The sequence below is a fragment of the Scardinius erythrophthalmus genome (genome assembly GCF_964197995.2).
Source record: "Scardinius erythrophthalmus genome assembly, chromosome: 5".
NCBI classification, from domain to species: domain Eukaryota; kingdom Metazoa; phylum Chordata; class Actinopteri; order Cypriniformes; family Leuciscidae; genus Scardinius; species Scardinius erythrophthalmus.
This window is the reverse complement of record NC_138225.1, coordinates 24,962,994-24,983,892: the sequence shown is the minus strand read 5'-3', so window position 1 is coordinate 24,983,892 and position 20,899 is coordinate 24,962,994. Positions and strand designations below refer to the sequence as shown.

General features: G+C 39.3%; 1 protein-coding gene across 6 annotated transcripts in view; it reads right to left on the bottom strand.

Annotated features, from left to right (window-relative positions):
* Positions 1-20,899, bottom strand: part of stard8 (StAR related lipid transfer domain containing 8) — a 64,753-nt gene that overhangs the window by 12,600 nt on the left and 31,254 nt on the right. For 5 of the 6 annotated variants that reach the window (XM_081366882.1, XM_081366881.1, XM_081366879.1 and 2 more), the window contains 2 exons: positions 16,918-16,989; positions 6,237-6,318 (listed from right to left, as the gene is read on the bottom strand). In XM_081366882.1, the coding sequence (XP_081223008.1) occupies positions 6,237-6,318; positions 16,918-16,989 (154 nt within the window). Of the gene's footprint in view, positions 1-6,236; positions 6,319-12,111; positions 12,269-16,917; positions 16,990-20,899 lie in introns of those variants that run through there. The other variant, XM_081366884.1, reaches the window with a different exon arrangement.

Sequence of the window (20,899 nt, the reverse complement as noted above, 5' to 3'; positions counted from 1 at the left end):
ATGAATCCAATGTTTTGAGGAGAATGTGCAGCTGTCAGTCACCGTGCCGGTGTGCATACTGTCACTTGGAATCACAGATTCTACATTTTGGAAGTATGACCAACATAAGAATTTTCACTGTAAAATGTCATCTGAACAAGTAAGTAACATCCACTTTTGTTCTGACCAACTAAGGGAAGAAAAGCATTGCAGTAAATCGCGCTGATTAAATATAACAATCTCTTATCATATCACGTCAAACTGTGCAAATTATACTTTGTTCTCAAATTGTTAATATTAACAACATCAGCATTGCGTGACTACATTTAATGCCCTCCCGATATTTATCCTTGTTTTCGCATGGGCCCGGTTGCAGTCTCTTTTTTTCTGTAGCCACTCCGAAGTCCGAAGTCTTTTGCGTTTTACAACGGGTGAATCTCCAGTTGTCACTGCGGTGATTGTTGTTTGAACCTTTCTGGATCCGCCAGAAAGGTAATAAACATTATTACGCAATATAAAATTGATAAGTTTAATTATATCAAGTGCTGTGAGAAAAGGCTATAAATCTCCACCTCCAACATCCTCACACGCAATATAGCCTACTAGCAGAGACTCCTTCTTTATGTGTACAGATGTGACGTAATGACGCAAAGACATGCTCGAATTTCCCACAGAAATCCACCAGTACCACTGGAATTAAAACATTATTACAAGCTTACCGTTTTGAATCGAGCTAAGGCAAGCAGTTTTGAACACTGGCTGGTTATGTACTTGCTCAAAAATGTATTTTGGATAAATAATTAACCCAAAAAAGTTACAGACTGCAGCTTTAACAATAGGCTAGCAAGACACTCGCATTTACAAACACTCACAAAGACTTTTAGCTGTGTGCGTCATTATAGCTATTTTTGCTGACATGCTTGCCAGCTTTATTTTCTTTTTTGAAAGATTAAGAAAATTCTGATTATTCAGAATAGTGACAAAACCAAACCAAAACTCAAAAAAAGAAAAACCCAAACACACACACACACACACACACACACACACACACACACACACACACACACACACACACACACACACACACACACACACACACACACACACACACACACACACACACACACACACACACACACACACACACACATACATATATTAATACAAATATATATATATGAAAATTCATATTGGTTGTTCCACATTATCAAGCAAGTCACTGTTCTCGTGCAATATGGGGAGGAATAAAGATCTTCCTGAAGATGAAAAGCATGAAATGGTGCAATGTCATGTAAAAGGCATGAAAACAACTAATAATGTGTGAAAACTGAATGGAGATTATCAAAATATCATAAGATTTGTGAGTAATTTACAGCACAAGATAACTCAGTCAGATAAAGGCTTAAGGCAAGTTTCTGTAAAAAAAAAAAAAATGTATTAAAAGAATAGCATAGCTATAAAAAGTCATTGTTGAGCAGCAAACAGTTGCTGATGTCTCTGGAGTCTCAAGAACCTTCCCATGCAGGCTGCCAGTAACGTTGCATTTCAACCACCTCTAACCAAAACTCACAAAGAGAAACACTTTCTGTGAAAAACTAAAATCTGAATGTTTATTGTAAGACAGTCTCTGCATGAAGCAAATTCAGAGACAGTCAGGGATCTGTAAGTGCACTAGTATCCTGCTGTGGCAAAAATATCAACAGATGAACTCATCATCTCACCAATGCAAGAGGGCCATCGGGTGTGTGGTGGCCAGAATACATTCAGGGCAATACAACAAGTGATTCTGCAAGGAGACTGATTTTTATATTGCTGTTGGAAGAGTGAACGTCTTAACTAGGAAAAACCTTGATTCCACATAATAAACAAAATATATAAATACACACTAAGTTATACCCATACTATGCATGGTGCTTGCAATGTCACAGCAGTTTCAAATTAGATTTGAGATTAAGACCTTTAAAGTCGGCATGAAATGGAAGTTTCAATAGTCTTTTCATCCCAGTTGTGATGTGTATCCGAGTAAAACGGCTTCTGGAATGAGAAAAAAAAAAGGTAGGGCGGAGCTTGATCCTTGGGAATTGACTGGATCGTAGGAAGTTGAGCATTGTTAACTAAATGGAGGCAGATCTGAATCCCCGTTTGAGTCAGTTGTGGAGGCTATTAGTCCCACCCTCAGCCGAGACATGCGTCATTAAGAGAACGGACGTCGTTTTGGAGGGGGAGGGGTGGTAAATGTTTTTGATCAAAGATTAAAGGGCATATGAATAAAATAAATAAATAATGATGTGCACGAATAAATTATTTATAATAAGAACAGCAACATTCTTTCAAAAAATAATTATGGTCTATTTTTATTTCATGGTGACTTTAAGACCTTAAAAAACTTTAGAAAAGACTTTAAAAAAGAGTTTCATTTAACATACTGTGGCACACATTCAACTGCAAAATAGGGTAACTGAGTATTTAAAATACTCAAGCTGTTTTATTCAATGTATACATGTGTACTGAAACTGGCAGTTTTGATGTTTGATGTTTACTCATCACATTAGGCCGCGTAGTGATACCCCTTTTTCCGTCTTTACATTTTTTTTGTCCTAACTGATTTGGGGCCCTATCTTGCACCCAGCGCAATTGACTTTGTACATGACGCATGTATCATTCCTATTTTGCACCAGCGCACAGCGGACTTTTCCCTCCACAGACGCAGGTCGGTAAACTAAGAAATGCATTTGCGCTCCCGGGGGCGGTTCAGCGCAAAGAGGAGGCGTGTTCCGGCACAAACGTTCCCTGGTGCTATTTTGCATGTTTAGAAAACAATTCCACCACAGACCAGGAAAAACCTAGTCTAAAGTCAGTGGCACGTTCCGCATGTTATTCATATGCTATTTTAAGGGCGCATGCTTGGCCATAGTCAATATGGCGTGTGCACAAGCACAACGCGCATGCACTTTGCTTATCTCATTTACACACAGACCCAGCAGTTCTCATTTTTAGAAAACTATACATTATTACATGGAAAAATATTAACACACCAGGGAAATCATTGTGGTGTCCATGAAGATGTGAAAAATAGGCATAAATCTAGCTTAAACATTTACCCAAATTTGTATACGCCTGTTTAACCAAAGCTAATTTGGGTGGGTTTCTCCCATCCCCATACAATGTCACTTCTCTGTGTTTTACGGCCCTGATGAGAACGTCAGTCTCCTCGGCTGTGAACCACTCCTGGCGTGCGCCTGGCAAATCCGCCTTTATAATCATAGACAGTAAAAGAAATGGACACAGCGACCCCATTGGATTCAACAGAGAAAAGTGAAGTGAATTAGAAGCACTCACTTCCTGATGGCTGAGCGTACTGCGCAGCCTCAAACTGAGCTTGATGACGTAGATGTGACGTGAGCAACCTGTCTGTCTTCTAGCAGCTGTGCCAAGAGAAATCTGAATTATTCCCTTCAGAAACTTGCAGAGATGGAGAGTGTGAGTAGGAGGTGTCCAAGATCTAGGAGCAGGTATTCTGCATAGTATTCTGATTAATTATTTTGTCATTTTGCCTCCACGTCCCCCCGATTGCCTGTGAGCTTCTCCTCCTGTCCATACGGTAATTTCTCTACTGTGCGACAGAGAGTCATGTGGTTATGACACAATCGTTTGCCTATTTTTTACAAAAACTGCTTCTACGGGGCCATAACGTAAGATACAAGGTAATGGAGCCTTTTATACATTTTCGTGTTTCTTTAGAAATAAATAATGGACAAATAGAGTCTTTAAACGCCTCAGATGTAAAGTTATTCGCTGTCAAAGTGATGCCAAAATGAATGGGAGTCAATGGAATGCTAACAGCAGGTGGGTGTCTGCTAATCAATGGCGTCGCTCGGGGAAGCTTCAGTTTTTTCTGAAACATTGGCCCCCTGGTTATAATAGCAATCCGCCATGGAACAAGCGCGCCTGCTCTTAAAGGGAATGTGAGATGTCGCTCTGATTGGTTTATTTCACGTTACGCCCAAACCACACCTATGAATAATGAAGCTACTTCAGACCAACCCATTTTAGATTTGCGTTGGGCGCAAGAGTCATTTATCCCGCCGGTATAATAGCAACAGCGCCCAAGACCCGCCCACAAAGTTACTTGCGTTTCGCGCCTGATACTTGCGTTTCAGATCGTTAAAATAGGGCCCTTAATGTTAATATACCAACCTACTAAAGTACTAATGTTCATTTTGTACTTGGTGTAATACACCAACATCCACCAAAAATAGGTGGTGATGAGAAAGGCACATGATGAATCAAAGCTCATCACAAGCAGCTTTTCCACAAGCTGAGAAAGTAAATACTAATATATAAAAGGACCACAGATCGTCATACACAAAACCCTAATGTACATAACTGATAAAAAAAAAATATTAGAAACAATTATTTCAATGAAAATACATTGAATGTGAAGTGTCACGCAAGGAATTCTGGGAATGCCAATTTACTTTTCACTGTAAATTATACAATGATTTGTTCTTTTTCACTTCCAAAAACTGTAAATTTAACAGTATTTTATTATAAAATTACATTAAATGTAGGATATCTATTAGTTATTCACTGTGTATAGTAAGGAATTTTGCTGTTAACAGACTTTTACCATTAAAATCACAATCATTTTCCCTAGCTCACAAAAATCCAGCTTCCTTTTCTACACAGCTTTAAATATAGATAACTATGGAAATGCATATGACTTAGAGTTCTAGAATTTCAGATTCAGCTATGTGTGTGTGTTCATAATTCAGTTCTCTTAATTCATCGAGCTGTCCTGATGTTTTTTTATCAGTAACTAACAGCCAACCATACAGTGTGTAACTAGCCACTGTGGGACAAATGGTACATTCAGTCTCTATCGCTCTCTTCTTCTATCGCCTTAGGACTGACAGCAGTTGCACCCCAGGAAATATAATTTCCCCCTCTTTGTGTATTCGCTATATTTTAGAAAAGGCCATTCACTCCAATGTGACTTCTGCAGGTGTGACCAGTCACTTAATCTGTTATTCCACATGGAAGGGTGAAAAAAAGAGAATAAAGTTGATAGTAAAAAGGACAGACTGAACCACGAAGCACAGCAAGGCCTGCTAACACAAGTGGACCTTCGCCATGGTGATCAAAAGACTAGAAACTGACAGATGCCCTCTCATGACATGTGACTCATTCTATTAAACATATGTCATAAAAGTACTATTATTAGTATACTTCAATGTCTAGCTTCACAATCAAAGGAAACATGCAGTTTAATTTTAATAAATAAAGTATATTCCTATCTATAATCAATAGAAAATTAAACTGAATAGGCTATAGGCTAAATAAATGGATAGTCCTGCAGCACGGATTTTTATTGCAGATAATATAACAAATAAATAATTATTGATAGGCCTTACTTGTTAAAAGGCTTTTTTTTCTCTTCATTTATTTGGCTATAGTCTACTGTCATCTGTCAATAATGAAAAAAAAAGAATGAACGAATTAATTAAAACGAATTGAATTAATAAATAAATAATAATATTGACGCACATGCTTTCCTGTCTCATTATTGCAATATCTCTCTCTAATAACTGCATAAAACCGAGCCGAGGACACACTTTAAGGCCGGTTATGAATGTAATTTGATGACTGATCATGCCCAAACGCGTGTTCAGCGCATTCAGTCTGTGTTCAAAGTCGGTGTTTAAAATATGCTGCGATGAAAACAGTCAGAGAATGTGTCAGCTAGTCGTGTGTCCCCAGCATTAGTCTGCTATCAGTGGCTCAAACCTCCGTTACTAACTCTAAAATGACGTTTTGGAATTAGCAACGGAGGCATTGGATTAGATGCGTAAGAAATTAGTCCTACATACAAGAGCGTTTTAATGACAAAAACTTTACAAACGTCTTGAAATACATAATCTGAACAATGTTTCGAGGTGTGGTAACTGTAGTATAAGCGGAATAATTGACTTCAGGCCGTTGAATTATTAGAAAAATAATGCACACCCGAGGTGTAACGGCCACTCCGCTTCGCGTCGTGATCGCATTACCACCTCAGGTGTGCATTATTTTTCTAATAATTCAACGGCCTGTCGTCAATTATTCCTTACTTATTATGTTATTCCACCATGATTAATGCCATGGGTGTTAGTCACAAAGGAGGAGTGAAACTCAAACCAGAGGGGATTATTGTGAATGATGGAATATATTTAAAGTGCTGTAATAAATATTTAAGTGAATATGCAATGGTTTCTCACCTGCATAATGCCTTGAGAGAGTCCTGATCCAGAAACTCATGGTCTCTCCTCACAGCAGAGATCTCAATGGGGAACAGAGAGGCTGAGGGCACACAGAGATGCACCAATTAAGGCAATCATTCAACTACCCAATGGGGCTAATTAAAAAACCTCCTGAGAACTAATGTAACATTTAAACCAGTGGTCAGTAAAAGAGAGAGATTAATCCCACAAACATCAGAGGACATTTCAACTTTAACCCACATATAAAAATGTACATGCCGTGCTCACAAAATTCGAAAATCTTGAGATAGTTGTCTGACAGCATTTTCCATTACAAAACACTGACAATACACACAAACATTAGCATACACATACTGTACATCAGCATATAAAATTGATTTATATGTTGCTTTCATGGAGTAAAGTGTTCTAGAGTGATAAAATGCATTATTATTATTATTATTATTAGAGATGTACCGATACTATGGGAGGGTTTGAGCATAAGCTGTCTTTATGTGCGGATGATCTTTTGTTATGTGTCTGACCCTGGCACTCCATTCCTCTAGACCAAAATCTGCCAGCAGATCCAGTACCAATTTCAGGCAAAAAATTAAATTTGAGTAAAAGTAAATGAATGCCCATCAATATGGCAGCTTTCGAATACCCATTAGCATCTCTGCCTTTCAGATCTTCTTTACAGAGTTTTAGGTATTTGGGCATAAATGTGACAAAAAGCATTGAAGACTTATTCGATCACAGCTTTGTCCCTTTGCTTAAGTGTCTTTTAGTATGCTTAAGGATTTTAGTCATGGTCTCTCCTCCCTATATCCCTGGCTGGTAGGGTTCACTGTATTGAGCGTACTACCCAAAGTTTTATAGTTTTTATTTCAATGCATTCCTATTTTTATTCCAAAGTCCTTTTTTGTTGCACTGTCTTGATAGCTCTATTTCTAATTTTCTTTCAAATAAAAAGACTGAAAAGGCATTCTGCAGAAGACAAATCAATTGGGTGGTCTGGCTTTTCCTAGTTTTCTAATATATAATTGGGCAGCGAATATACGCTCTACTCTATACTGATTCCATTCAAGCAACTTAGTCAATCCCTCATCCTGGCTACACATTAAGAATGCTTTGTGCAAGTCCTCCTCCCTGGCTGCCCCTTTATGCCTCCCAAATACATTGTCCCAGATGAAATATTCAAATAATATAAAAAAATAAAAAACAGTCTTATCTGGATGGAACCCAATTTTTGCAGCATTTTGGTGTTCATAATACGGTCAGTGTTCACTCCAACCCTCTGTTTTACCCTTCCATTTTGGACAGTTGGAGGGATCTAAGATTGTTGTTTGTATATAACTCAGTTGCACAGAAGGTATAGTTTTCATAAACAAATATCTAATAAAACATGCACATAATTAATAGTAAATAAGCTCCTCTCTACTGTTTTTTATAGTTAACTAACGGAATTGTGAACATTGGATGACTTTCCTGAGACTTTGTTTCCTATCGGAAGTGACAAAGCACAAAGATCTTTGTTATTATTGGATGGGAGGCATGCTACATTGTTATGCTATATTGTATTTACATACAAATAATGGTGTAGGGCAAAAAAACGCAGACCTGGCAACTCTGGCTTGAACTACGGGTGATTCATAGGGTCGCTATTTTTTTTTACTGTTAACGTGTTATTGTGTTAACTTCGACAGCCCTAAATTCAACACAATAAAGATTTTCTTCACACACAGTATGAGTTGCTGCCTGACATGTTTTTTTTGGCTCTGATCATCAGCTGTTTTTAAACAATTGGCCGATAGTGAAAATAACCACTTTTATCGTCTGATACAGATTATTGGCTTATTATTATTATTACTATTGTTGTTATTATATATTATATTATTATTATTATTATTATTATTAAAATTGTTTGGCTTCCCAAAAACCCCAGTTTGAATGTGATATGAACTGAAAGGGACTAAAAAGAGGTTTGAGTTCAATTAAAGTCCAGTTCCTCTTCAGTCGGTTAGTCGACGCCACGTCGAGACCGACGAATAGGAATCTAGCTAGAGAGGCCAATCTACTTCGAGGGTCGAGCATATCAGAACAAGGTCCTGCCCTTCGGGCTGTCCCTGTCTCCCTGTGTCTTCACGAAAGTCATGGAGGGGGCCCTTGTTCCCATGAGAGAACAGGGCGTTCGCATCCTCAACTATTTTGACGACTGGCTCATACTAGCAGACTCTCGAGATCAGTTATGCAAACACAGGGACCTCGTGCTTAGGCACCTCAGCCATTTAGGTCTTCAGGTCAACTGGGAAAAGAGCAAACTCTCCCCCGTGCAGAGGATCTCTTTTCTCGGTATGGAGTTGGATTCGGTCACACAGACAGCACGCCTCACAGAGGAACACACTCAGTCGGTGCTGAACTGCTTGAACACATTCAAAGGCAGGACGGCGGCCCCACTGACATTTTTTGAGAGGCTCCTGGGGCATATGGCAGCGGCAGCAGCGGTAACTCCGTTCGGGTTGCTCCATATGAGACCGCTTCAGCACTGGGTTCACAGCCGAGTCCCGAGATGGGCATGGCATCATGGCACTCACCAGGTACCAATCACACCGGCTTGCCGCCAGACTTTCAGCTCGTAGTCAGACCCCTCATTCCTGCGGGCAGGAGTGCCCATGAAACAGGTGTCCAGGCATGCTGTGGTGTTCACAGATGCCTCTGCCACCGGCTGGGGTGCCACGTACAACGGGCATGCAGTGTCAGCGGTGTGGACGGGCCCCCAACTGCATTGGCACATCAACTGCCTCAAGTTTCTGGCAATACGTCTCACCCTGTGCCGCTTAAAGAGGCTGCTACAGGGCAGGGACGTGCTGGTCCGTTCGGACAACACTGCGACCGGTGCGTACATAAACCGAAAAGGTGGTCTACACTCGCATGTCGCAACTTGCCTGCCATCTCCTCCTCTGGAGTCAGAAGCATCGGAGGTCGCTTCGGGCCATGTATGTCCCTGGTGTGCTCAACTGTGTGGCTGACGAGCTATCACAAGCTGTGCTCCTGGGAGGTATGGCAACTCCACCCCCAGGTGGTTCAGCTGATCTGGAGAGAGTTCGGGGAGGCACAGGTAGACCTGTTTGACTCCTCAGAGACCTCTCACTGCCAGCTGTTTTACTCCCTGACCGACGGAACATTTGGCACGGACACACTGGCACACTGCTGGCCCCAGGGCCCTCGCAAATATGTGTTTCCCCCAGTTAGCTTACTTGCACAGACCCTGTGCAAAGTCAGGGAGGACAAGTAGGTCCTTCTGGTGGCTCCCTATTGGCCCAACCGGAGCTGGTTCCCAGAACTCATGCTCCTCGTGACAGTCCCTCCCTGGCCCATTCCTCTGAGGAAGGACCTTCTGACTCAAAGACGGGGCACACTATGGCACCCGTGTCTGGACCTCTGGAAACTCCATGTGTGGTCCCTGGACGGGACACAGAGGTTCTAGGTGACTTACGCTCAGAGGTACTTAACACCATCACTTCAGCGCGGGCGCAGTCAACGAGACGTGCACACGCCTTGAAGTGGAACCTGTTCGTCGGGTGGTGATCTCACCGAGAGGACCCCCGAAGATGTTCGATAGGGTCCGTGCTTTCCTTCTTGCAGCAAGGGTTGGTGCGAAGGCTTTCTCCCTCCACCCTCAAAGTACATTCTGCCGCTATTTCAGCATATCACGACCACATAGATGGTAAAACAGTAGGAAAGCACGACCTGGTCATCAGGTTCCTTAGGGGGGCGAGCCGGTTGAATCCTATTCGACCCCCCTCCATACCCTTTTGGGACCTTTCCCTGGTGCTTCAAGCAGTCCAGGATGTTCCCTTTGAGCCTTTGCAATCAGCAGACTTAAAGCTTCTCTCCATGAAGACTTTGCTGCTGAATGCACTGGCCTCTATCAATTAGGGGACCTGCAGGAATTTTCGGTCGACAAATCGTGCCTAGAGTTTGGGCCGGGTGACTTCATGTTGTAATGAGACCCCGGCCTGGCTATGTGCCCAAGGTTCCTACCACTCCCTTCAGGGACCAGGTGGTGAACCTGCAAGCGCTGCCCCTGGAGGAGGTAGACCCAGCCCTGGCTTTGCTCTGTCCTGTATGTAGACAGAACTCAAAATCTCAGGACTTCAGACCAGCTCTTTGTCTGTTACGGAGGCCAGCAGAAGGGAAAGGCTGCAGAGGTCAGTAGATGGCCAAGCAGAGGATGGCCCACTGGATAGTGGATGCCTTCGCCTTGGCTTACCAAGCACAAGGCGTGCTCTGCCTGCTCAGGTTGCATGCTCACTCCACGAGAGGCGTTGCATCCTCCTGTGAGCTGGAATGTGGCGCCTCGATAACAGATATCTGTAGAGCTGCAGGCTGGGCGGCACCTAACACATTCGCTAGATATTATAGCCTACGTGTAGAGCCGATCTCCTTTCGTGTTCTCACCCTAAACGGGTAGAAGCACTGAGAGGCCCGGTTCTGTCAGCTTGCTGCACACTACTGTGCACACTTATTGCTCCAGAGTGAAAAACCTGTTGAGTCCTCCAACACCCTAGGCCCGGACGTGGCGGAGCGTCTGGCGCCAGGCCTTTATCCGTTGAATACTTGAGAACCGGGTCTAGGCTGGGTCCCATGTGTGTGACCCTGCGGGGATCCCATATGTGTACTTCTTCCATGGCTGCTCCCAAACGGAAGCCTGTGTCTTTCCCTTGGGCTAAGTCACCCAGTATTCATATGCAGTACAACTTTCGGGTTAGTCCATATGTATATCTCCACATAACTCCTTCAGGGAAGAATGTGGGTTCTGCAGCGTTCTCCTTCCTAACAGAAGGGCACGCTTTCCCAGTGTTATCCAATAATCTCACTGAATGGGTTATCACGGAACAACAGTGATAGATATACTCCGTGTAAGCCCTCTCCTATCGTCCTTCCAGGCAAGAAGGGGCAAGAGGCTTGCACAGGGCACTGGATGGGGTCAGCAGCTGTGGCCCTTTGGTAGGGATTCCTATTTGTCGGTCTCGACGTGGCGTCGACTGACCGACTGAAAAGGAACATCTAGGTTACATATGGTAACCCTCGTTTCCTGAAGGAGGGAATGGAGACATCACGTCCCGTCGCCACATCTGCTGCGGCCCGGTGGGGCAGCCAGCTTATCGGCATGGCTCCTCAGCAAAAAACTGAAGTGCAATCGCACCAGCTGCTCATTATATACCCGCGCTGCGTGGCTGAACAGTTGATGCAAATGACTGCATGCCAATTGCATTGGCTCGTTTAGTTTCACTCAAAGTATATTGGCCTCTCTAGCGAGATTCCTGTTCGTCCGGCTTGACCTGGCATCTCCGTTCCCTCCTTCAGGGAATGAGGGTCAACCATATGTAACCTAGATGGTACACGTCAATGCAAATACTTCTGTTCAGTTTGGTCACTGTAAATGGGTTGGAACTCTTAATTTTGCACTTAAAGTGTAACAAAATGTCAAAATTTTTATCCAGATGGAATGTCACTGGACACACCTAGAGGGACCGGCTAAAGATATAGTATTTTTTAGGGGACAATAGAGAGGAAAGTGGACAGAGGGTGTGGTGGGATGAGATTGAGACATAAAGGTCAGATTCAAACATGTCCTTGTTAGCAGGCTAATGTGTGTTTGGCTAATGTGTATTTGGAGTACATATACAAAAACAAAAATCAATGTAGAAGAACCTTGCTCTAAAATATAGAAATACATACACTGTAACAGGAGTTATGTCTTACATTGTATTAGTGATATTCTTCAAATATTAGTTGTAAAAACAATTATGTACTGGCAAATAACAACCAGGGCAGCACTATTTTAGATGGAACAGAGAGTCAGAATGTGAGTGTGGTGTGTGTATACCTGCGTATTGTATGTGTGTGTGCATTTTTGAGTGCGTCAACATTGCTGAGGTGTCCCATTTCCAGCTTTTGTTTCAACCTCCTTCCCCTCTTGAGTTGCAGGTCCAAGTAATGACAGTAGTACAGGAAGATTGCCAGAAAGAATTAAGCTTACACAAGAACAAAGGGACAGGAAATCAACCTGCTGCTAAAACAAAGTCAAATTTAAGTCAAGCTAGGCAATTCTACAGTATCCAATTGAGAATGACATGCACAGTGTCAGTGTGAAGCTGACATTTCTTTTGTTTATCAGGAACAAGAAGTACTTCACGTCACTTTCTCTAAAAATGTCTTGGTTATGAGTGTCCTTTCACTCGTAACTTTCTTACTTACACACAGTAAAACACTACTTTGTTCTGTGTTTGAAGGAAATTTTCAATTAGTGCTGTTACTCAAATTCAGAAGGCCAATTCCAGACATGCATGAGCAAATAACATCAAATAGAGCATCCAGACCACTATACTGCATTTAATGTTTTGTTTTCCTGAAAAATACAAGCATACATGAAGAATATAATATAACCTTTTCCTATTTTGAAATGCAGGGCTATTTTCAGGGACGAGGGAAGCCCGACTCGGAAATCAATGTTTATTGCCATACGGTCACTTTTCAAAGGTAAAATTACACACAGGGCACAGACACACACCGGCATCCCTGCTGTTTTAAAACACAGTACCAACTATTGAGTTTTTAATAGAGCATCAGGGGACGATGCCAAGATAAAAGTGGGAAACCGCTGACTGTTACACTGAAGCTGGGCATCAATACACAACAGAGATCACAGAATGCCTCAGTACTGACCTATACAAATTCATAACAGTTATTCTATGATCAAAGTCTTGCTTTTTTTAACGTCACATCCTTTTTAAAGTTCCTATAAAGTTATTTTTATGCAAATGTAAAGAGGATGAATGAATCCATGTTCGCTTTGATATTTATTGGTATATAAAAAAAAAATCCAATACAAGACCTACGCCACAAACAGCAGGAACATCCCGGCAGCCGGCGTATCATTAATTCAGCACATCACTGTTTCTGTCACAGCCAATGTGGGTCAGTTGACTGCCAACTTAGTCTGTGACATGCAGCAGGAAAATACACAACTCTGTCAGAGGAAGCCAAGCAGATGACAGGTGTGTGTCAGGTTGCTTAAATGAGACAAGTGAACGAAAGTGTTGCTGCATTCGGCTTTGAAATATTCATCAGTTTGCAAGTGGAAGAATTTTGAAAGCAATAAAACATAGATAAGTAGGCCTATTTAGAGAAGCAAAATTAAGGCATTACTGTAATTAGCTATAAAAATATGATTATTTCAGAATTAATGCAGACAATAGAATACAAAACAGTTGCTACTACAAGCAACACACCTCACCAGGCCACACAAAAAGGCCCGGATATACTTCAAGTGAAATCGAAGAATGAACTGGTCATTTTGAACAAAATCAGGCCACAGAAAAAAATTGTTTTGTGTTCGTTTAGGGAGTTCAGCTCGCCAAAGCGAACGTTCCAGAAAAGCTCAGCCTTCTTTGCCGTGGAAATCCTCTCTGGTTAATTTCTTCTGTTCAGTCCGTCGAGATCAGACATCCGCCAGTAAAAACAAGTAAATGTAGTTGTAATTCTAATTGAGAGAGACACTGATACTGTTTTTGCAAAGCAGCTTGCTTTCAAACAATCTGTTGTATAAAGTGCTATAAATAAATAAATAAACTTGACGTGACTTGACCGGAGTGTCGAATTGCAGAGCTCGTGCAAACATCCACATTGCTATGATCAGATGCTTGATCAGGTGCTATTTTCTCATTGCTGTCATTTTTTTGTTGTGTGTTAATTTAGTTATTGAAAGGAAAGCACATATTAACATTATTATCTAAATGCCGCTCTCAGCAGCGTGGGCGGTGTCAGGATGTTCACTAACAGTATACTGTGAGTATATCAGGGCCTTTACCAACAGCTGTTCAAGGACTTATATGTCCTTGAACAGCTGTTGGTAAAGTTGGTACACGTGGTAAACGTGTTGGTAAACGTGTGCATGCGTTCAAACACAGCTGGACAGAATGTAAAGGTATGGGGCTGAATACAGGGTCCTCCAGACATGTTTTTTTAAAGTTTAGGTTTAAGACTTTTTTCCAAGTAAATTTAGGGATCACAGCCTCATAATGTGCAGTATGAAAATGGATAATATTAATTAAATGGGCTGTTATTAATATTAACATGATAATAATATTAAAGATTATATTATCACTAATATTGGTCAATAATTCATATAGTACCATGTAAATATCATGCATCCCAAGCTACCATGTAAATATCGTGCATCCCTGCTTTTAACATAACACAGCATTATAAAAGCGGTGACACTCCTGGTGAGAGATGCTGAAAAACAGAATGCAGTACAACAGTCTGTATCTAGATGTCTGTACATCGAGCTTAGGCTATTTTGATTTGTGACAGGAATGAAATAAGGTTGTGAAGGATGGAAGTACAGTGTGTTCAATGGATTGTACTGTTGTTTATGAAACATCTTTTGAAGGATCTTTCAGCAGATAAAAACGGTTTTGAAAGTTATGAGTTTGGAAAATGAAATGTGATTTAGGACCTTTATACAGGCCATGCTATTGCAAAAGTCTACCCCTCGCAGCCTCATTTTCATCTAAAAAATTAAATATGGCATCTACCTTGCAGACAATATTTTAAAGTAAAAACATTTCCTCTGCACTTAATCTACCTTGAACAGACTGCAAAACGGTTTGCTGTGGACATACTGATTTAATATAAAGTCACTTTTTGCATTAAAATCTTTCTGCTACAATAAATGTAATGTCTTTGAATTATCTTCATCTGTGGTACTTAATTTGCAAATAATGTTTTAACTTTTTTTTCTCTCAGCATTGGGAAGCATAATTAGGAAGGTGGCACAGAATCTAAGTGTTTAGATTCCAAACATAAGGAAAAACAGATCTGGCAGAACCCTGGCTAACTAATGAATAGAGAACCATGATTTCAACAACCAAAAAACTCTCTTCTGTTATTATGGGCTGGTAAAAAAAAAAAGTTCTGAGACATATTGGTCATTATTATTGTTCATAAGCGTAAAGCCTATGAGGCATGATCTTTAAAAAAAAATCTGATTTATCTACATTCAGGTGTAGGTTCAGCCCTGCCAGTGAAATCTAAGCAGGCTAATATTAGAACCTGTCTGTGAATTCGTCATTGATTGGGTCACAGGTACGCCTGCTTCACAAAGGAGACAGCATCACCAACAGATTCCTGCAGGTGCTGTATGAATAAAAAGATCAGGATGTAAGGAAACATGTGGTCTTTTGAGACCACATTTCACTTAAAATAAAAAAAGTTAGTGTGATATTGTCTGCCCAGACCACAAATGAGTTTTAAAAATAGGATTAGGATAGAGTTTTTGTTCACAGATTAGAAAATAGCTCACCCAGAAATGAAAATTCTGTTTTCAATTAACTCATGTCATTCCAAACCTACATTACTTTCCACTGTGGAAGATATATATATATATATATATATATATATATATATATATATATATATATATATATATATATATATATATATATAATATGATGGGTTGGGTGCCAGACTCAAAAATGTAGGCCTTTAGGTTTGAAATCAATGACTCTTGATCACAGAACACTAGCAAATTCGTTCTTTTTAGTTTAGAATTTTGTCTTATACGATAAGTTGATAATAATTTTCATGTTATGGGTGATAGCCGATAATTGGCCACCATTAAAAACCTACACTATTTTGTCTAAATAAAAAAATTAATTAAAAATTAAACCAAAACTTAAAACCAAAATCAAAATTTGAATGCTAAAATTAAATTTAGGCATCACATCATAATGTACAGTATGGAAAAATCTGTTTAGAGATTTGCTTAAGATTACATTTACTGTGTTTGTTGATAAATTATTAGTATTTTAAAGGGTTCATTTTAAGTGAGCGTTAGATGATGGCAAAGATCGAAATGTTTATATAGTGCATCCCTAGTTCTGTTCATCGCACAAAGCTATTATATGCTTCAGAAGACTTGGAATATAGACATATGAATCACTTTCCAAAATACTTTTATAATGCTTTTTTGTTATTGTGAAACATGACAGCACCTGTCCTCATTTCACTTTCATTATAAGGAAAATAGGTGACCAGGATATTATTTTATGTTCTACAGAAGCAAGTCAGAGGACTTGGAATGACATGAGGGTGAGTAAATGATGACAGAATGTTAATTTTTGGGTGAACCATGCCAATTATTTTATATTAAAATGAATTTCTCTTAAAATAGTTCCAGTCTCTGTGAACTAAGTATGCATGAGCTTCCAGATTTGTTTAACTTCAGTGTGCGAAATGGCACAAATCATATTCTGGGGGAAGCAGATCAGCAGGACTAAAACAAGCCCTGAACATCTGCAGTACCTCTGATTGTTTCTAAAGAGCAGTGGACCGCTCATTGGTTCAACATGACTTTACACTCACAACCCATCTGAACCAAAAGCCATCTGGTCTCACATGCATTTCCCCAATCACTAATCCTGAAACACAATAACACTGAAGCTTCCTGTAGTGGAGCGCTTCCACTCGCATCTCTGCACCTTTCTAAAGAGAAAATATGGAGGGAAACCAGATGAAAAGAAATAGGAAAATAACACTGAGTCACAAAAAGGCACAGAGGTAAGGGGCAAATTAAAGAGACAGACATGGAGGGGTTGAGTGGACCTTTGTGGGATGAGTTCTGGATTACCTTCATAGAACTGAGCATACTGAGGAAATCCTGCCGCTCGGAGCCACTCACAGGCCTCCTTCGCCTCCAGCTCTGAGAGAGAGACAAAGATGAATTAACGAAGTCAATAAGATAGTCTATTCTTTCAATTCTCTCATGAGATTAATCATTATCATAATCATTAGGGTTAACCCTAACCCTAACCTAACCTTTGATTAAAATGAGACATCCAGAATACATCAGAGTCAGACCTAATCTGACTACTCATTTCACCGTGAATAAGAGCTGGTTAAAGTCATTTAGATAATCTGTGGTCACATTATTAGGTCTGTCTGTGGGATAAACCTTCAGCATGGCAATGAGAGCAGAACTGAAATATTTAGCTGGTATTCCATGACACAGAACGATCCAACAAACTTTGCAAAAACTAAATGTATTTAGATTAAATAATAGTCCTGAGCTAGAATATTAGGCTAATTATATTTGTTAGTATATTCTACTTTAACCGTAATCATGGAGACATTGGTCTTCATTCAGCAGTCACCAGTCATCAGGGGAATATGGCACCTCTGATGGACAGTGCCTTCAGATTGGCATGAAAATCCAGAGATCACCATGGAAACTGGTGAGGTGATAGAGGAGTCGGTCAACCAACTCAGGAACAACAAAAATTAGGATCTCAGCCATAACAGCCCAGATGCAAGTACAACCTGAGGCTGATATTCAAGAATAATATTACATGTTTTGTCTCTTAGAAATGCACATTTGACAGTAGCTTGTGTTGGGATGCAGATGTAAATTTATGATCATTAACAAAAATACTAACATCTATAAAAATTATAACAACGTAATTTTGATAGGGTAAAATTGAAATATTCTGACTGTTTGAGTTAGGACTCTACTTTTATTAAAATTAACCACTGTTCATTCACAGTATCATACATTTAAATCATGATAACCATAGATAAAACCACATATATAGTTCCTCAATAACATGGTAAAATGTTATTAAATGGTTTTTATTGTATTTGTTATGAAAAACAGTAGCCTAAATATATTTAGTAAATACAAATGCTAACTTAACAAAAATACTGTAATTATATTCCATTACTAGTGTTACATTAAATTTAAGGTAAATGATGGTGATTTATAGAAAAGGCTTCCAACTGGATCGTTCATGGCACAGTGTTTCTTGTGTTTTTTTTAGAGCTGTTGAAAATGCCAGTGTCACCCCCCCATTCCGAACTTAAATGGCTGTAATTCAAGAATGATTTGGAATATAGACGTAAGATTGGTCTTGTTTTAAAGAAGACATTTGGCAGATTTTTATTGAAGAGAACTAAATTAAGGAAGTGAAACAGAAAAAAGTTATACAAGTTTGAGTGTATGAAAAATGTACAATGTAAAAATTTTGTTATTCATATTTTATATAAAATATATATTTTCAAAACATGATGGACCCTAAAACCGCAAATCTGAACAAGTTGTGTTTCAAATTTTAGGTTGATATCTCAAAAAATGAGCTTTCAGTAAGATTTTGTTTGGGCGCAGTACCAAACTTTTTCACTAGGTGGCAACCAGACTCCATTACTGCCCATATTAGGGCGCCTCCATTTCCATATGTGGTTTGAGTGATCTGAACCATATATTTCCACAATTTTCATACAATTTATGAAGTAGACATCCTATTCAGAAGTAGTATGGGAAGTTTGGCAGATTTTGATATGAATTAAACCTCTAATAAACACATAAAAAGAACACGTATGTGCGTTATAGTTCACTGCCACATCACAAATGGTGAATCTATTATTTTTTTCTTTATATTTAAAACATTTTCAGACCTTTTTTCTAAAAAAATTAAATGGATGTTATCTTTTGATACTGGACTGGAAGTCTACTAGACTGGAAATCCAGAGTTCTCACGAGAGCACAAGTTGAATTTGCTCAGCGAGTTTACTCTGGCGTCGAGTAATGATGCTCATTAAATATGGCCTCGATCCGAGCTGCACCAATCACATCGGGTTATCTAGAACTTGCGGGAGACTTGGGATGTCTGTAAACAGATGATGACAGCACTGTGACGTCAAAGTCATTAGTAAACAAACATTGCAAGATGGCTATGGATGAACACCAGTTGTTTGAAACGGCTTTGGCCACTACAATGAACGAGTTAGACTTGGCTTTTTATCTAAAAGAGGAACAGAAGACTGCGCTTGAATCCTTCCTTTGCAAGAAGGACGTTTTCGCTGTTTTGCCGACCGGATACGGCAAGAGTCTAATCTACCAGTTAGCTCCGCTGGTAGCTAAGCGTATGGGGCTGGTTGTGATTGGTCGTAGCGTTATCCAATTGCATGCAGTGAGATTTTCAAATGCATGCTTGGTGCCGCCCCTCGAGCTGGCCGATTTTCATTAGTCGATGCCAGACCATTAATCTTTCAGATTTAGGTCTGGATTTCCAGGCTAATCTTTTGATGTTATCGGGCATGAAAACAAACTGAGGTTTCTACCATTCTTTCATGATTTTTCATGTTCATCGCCATTTCAAAATAAAGGTCTGAACACGCCTTAGGAGTATGAAGATATTCTTGTTGCAAATTGATAAATTACGGCTCCTCTGTAATTTATTTTGAAAATCAGTCACCAAATATGAAAACCAGAGATCGTAAGCTTTCAAAATGATATATAGTTTGTCAAGATTAGTTTAGGTTTAGTATAGGATATTACTGTTTTAAATATGTAATGGCTGTGGGCCCACCGTTAAACTAGTTTAAATCACAGAGACATACATCATGTGATCGAGATGAGCTGATAAATGGTTCAAATGAGTAGTGCGGTTTCATTTCGCTTTTGCAGATAAACATTATATCGAACATTTATCAAACTTTTGTTATTTTATCAAGAAATATTACATTGCAATAATTATCATTATCGTTTTGTCACCCAGCCATACTTTAAATAAGTTTTAAATGATTTGAAAAATTTTGATATCATTAAAATTTCATAAATCTTATAACCAATTTTAATATCACAAAAAACTATTACAAGCAACAGGACAAAAAAACTATAATAAAACAAGACAAATTAAGTAGACCTACCTGAAAAACTTCAAGTAGATAGGTCTATAGAAATACTACATAAATTATTTAAAGTAATCAAATGTATAAAAAACACAGCATAGTCTGTGTAAATTAAATACATCCTTATTAAAGTTACAAAAGTAATTCAGTCAAGAGCAATGAGATTGTTTGATTAACATTATTGACACATACAGCAGCAGGTATATTAGACTATAAGACCAAATGCACAGATCTAATATACTGACAAATTTATACCGGTTTATCACCCATCCTTAGTTGCATGGTCCACAGAAACATTTGAGTTACTGAAAACTAAATATAAATTATATCATAACGATCATCAAATAAGATATAGCCTATGTATGTCCACCTCAATGTTTCATTTCAAATGCAAGATGTCATTGTGAAAACCAAAAGTGGAGTGATTGCAAATCATCCTAAATAATCTGGATCATAGTTTCCCAGCTTTTATTGTCTTATGTACCCCAAAACCAAACCAGAAATGTGTTTCTATTAAATTGTGTTATTTTGGATATCATTCAGCATTATTATTAATATTAAGCTGCTTGATATTGCAAAAATGGCATTTGTTATCATATAATTCTTATTCTCATAATCATAAAAACACTGGTTTTTAGTGTGAATAGGTTTACCATTTACTGCATATAGCAGCTAATGAATCTAAAGTCTTGCACACTCACTCACAGAAAATAGCTTACTTCCATGTTGTAAATTTAGATGGATAAGCACTGTTATTTTTAAGATGTAATGTCTGTTTTGTAGTTTTCAAAGCACAAGCTTTCCAAGTGCCCCCTGGAATCCTCCCGTGTCCACATATCTTTAGTTAGGAATCACTGGATGCAGTTCCCATTGATCATATTAAACAATTGTAACTACAATGTAAACTACTGTTTACTTGCATTAAG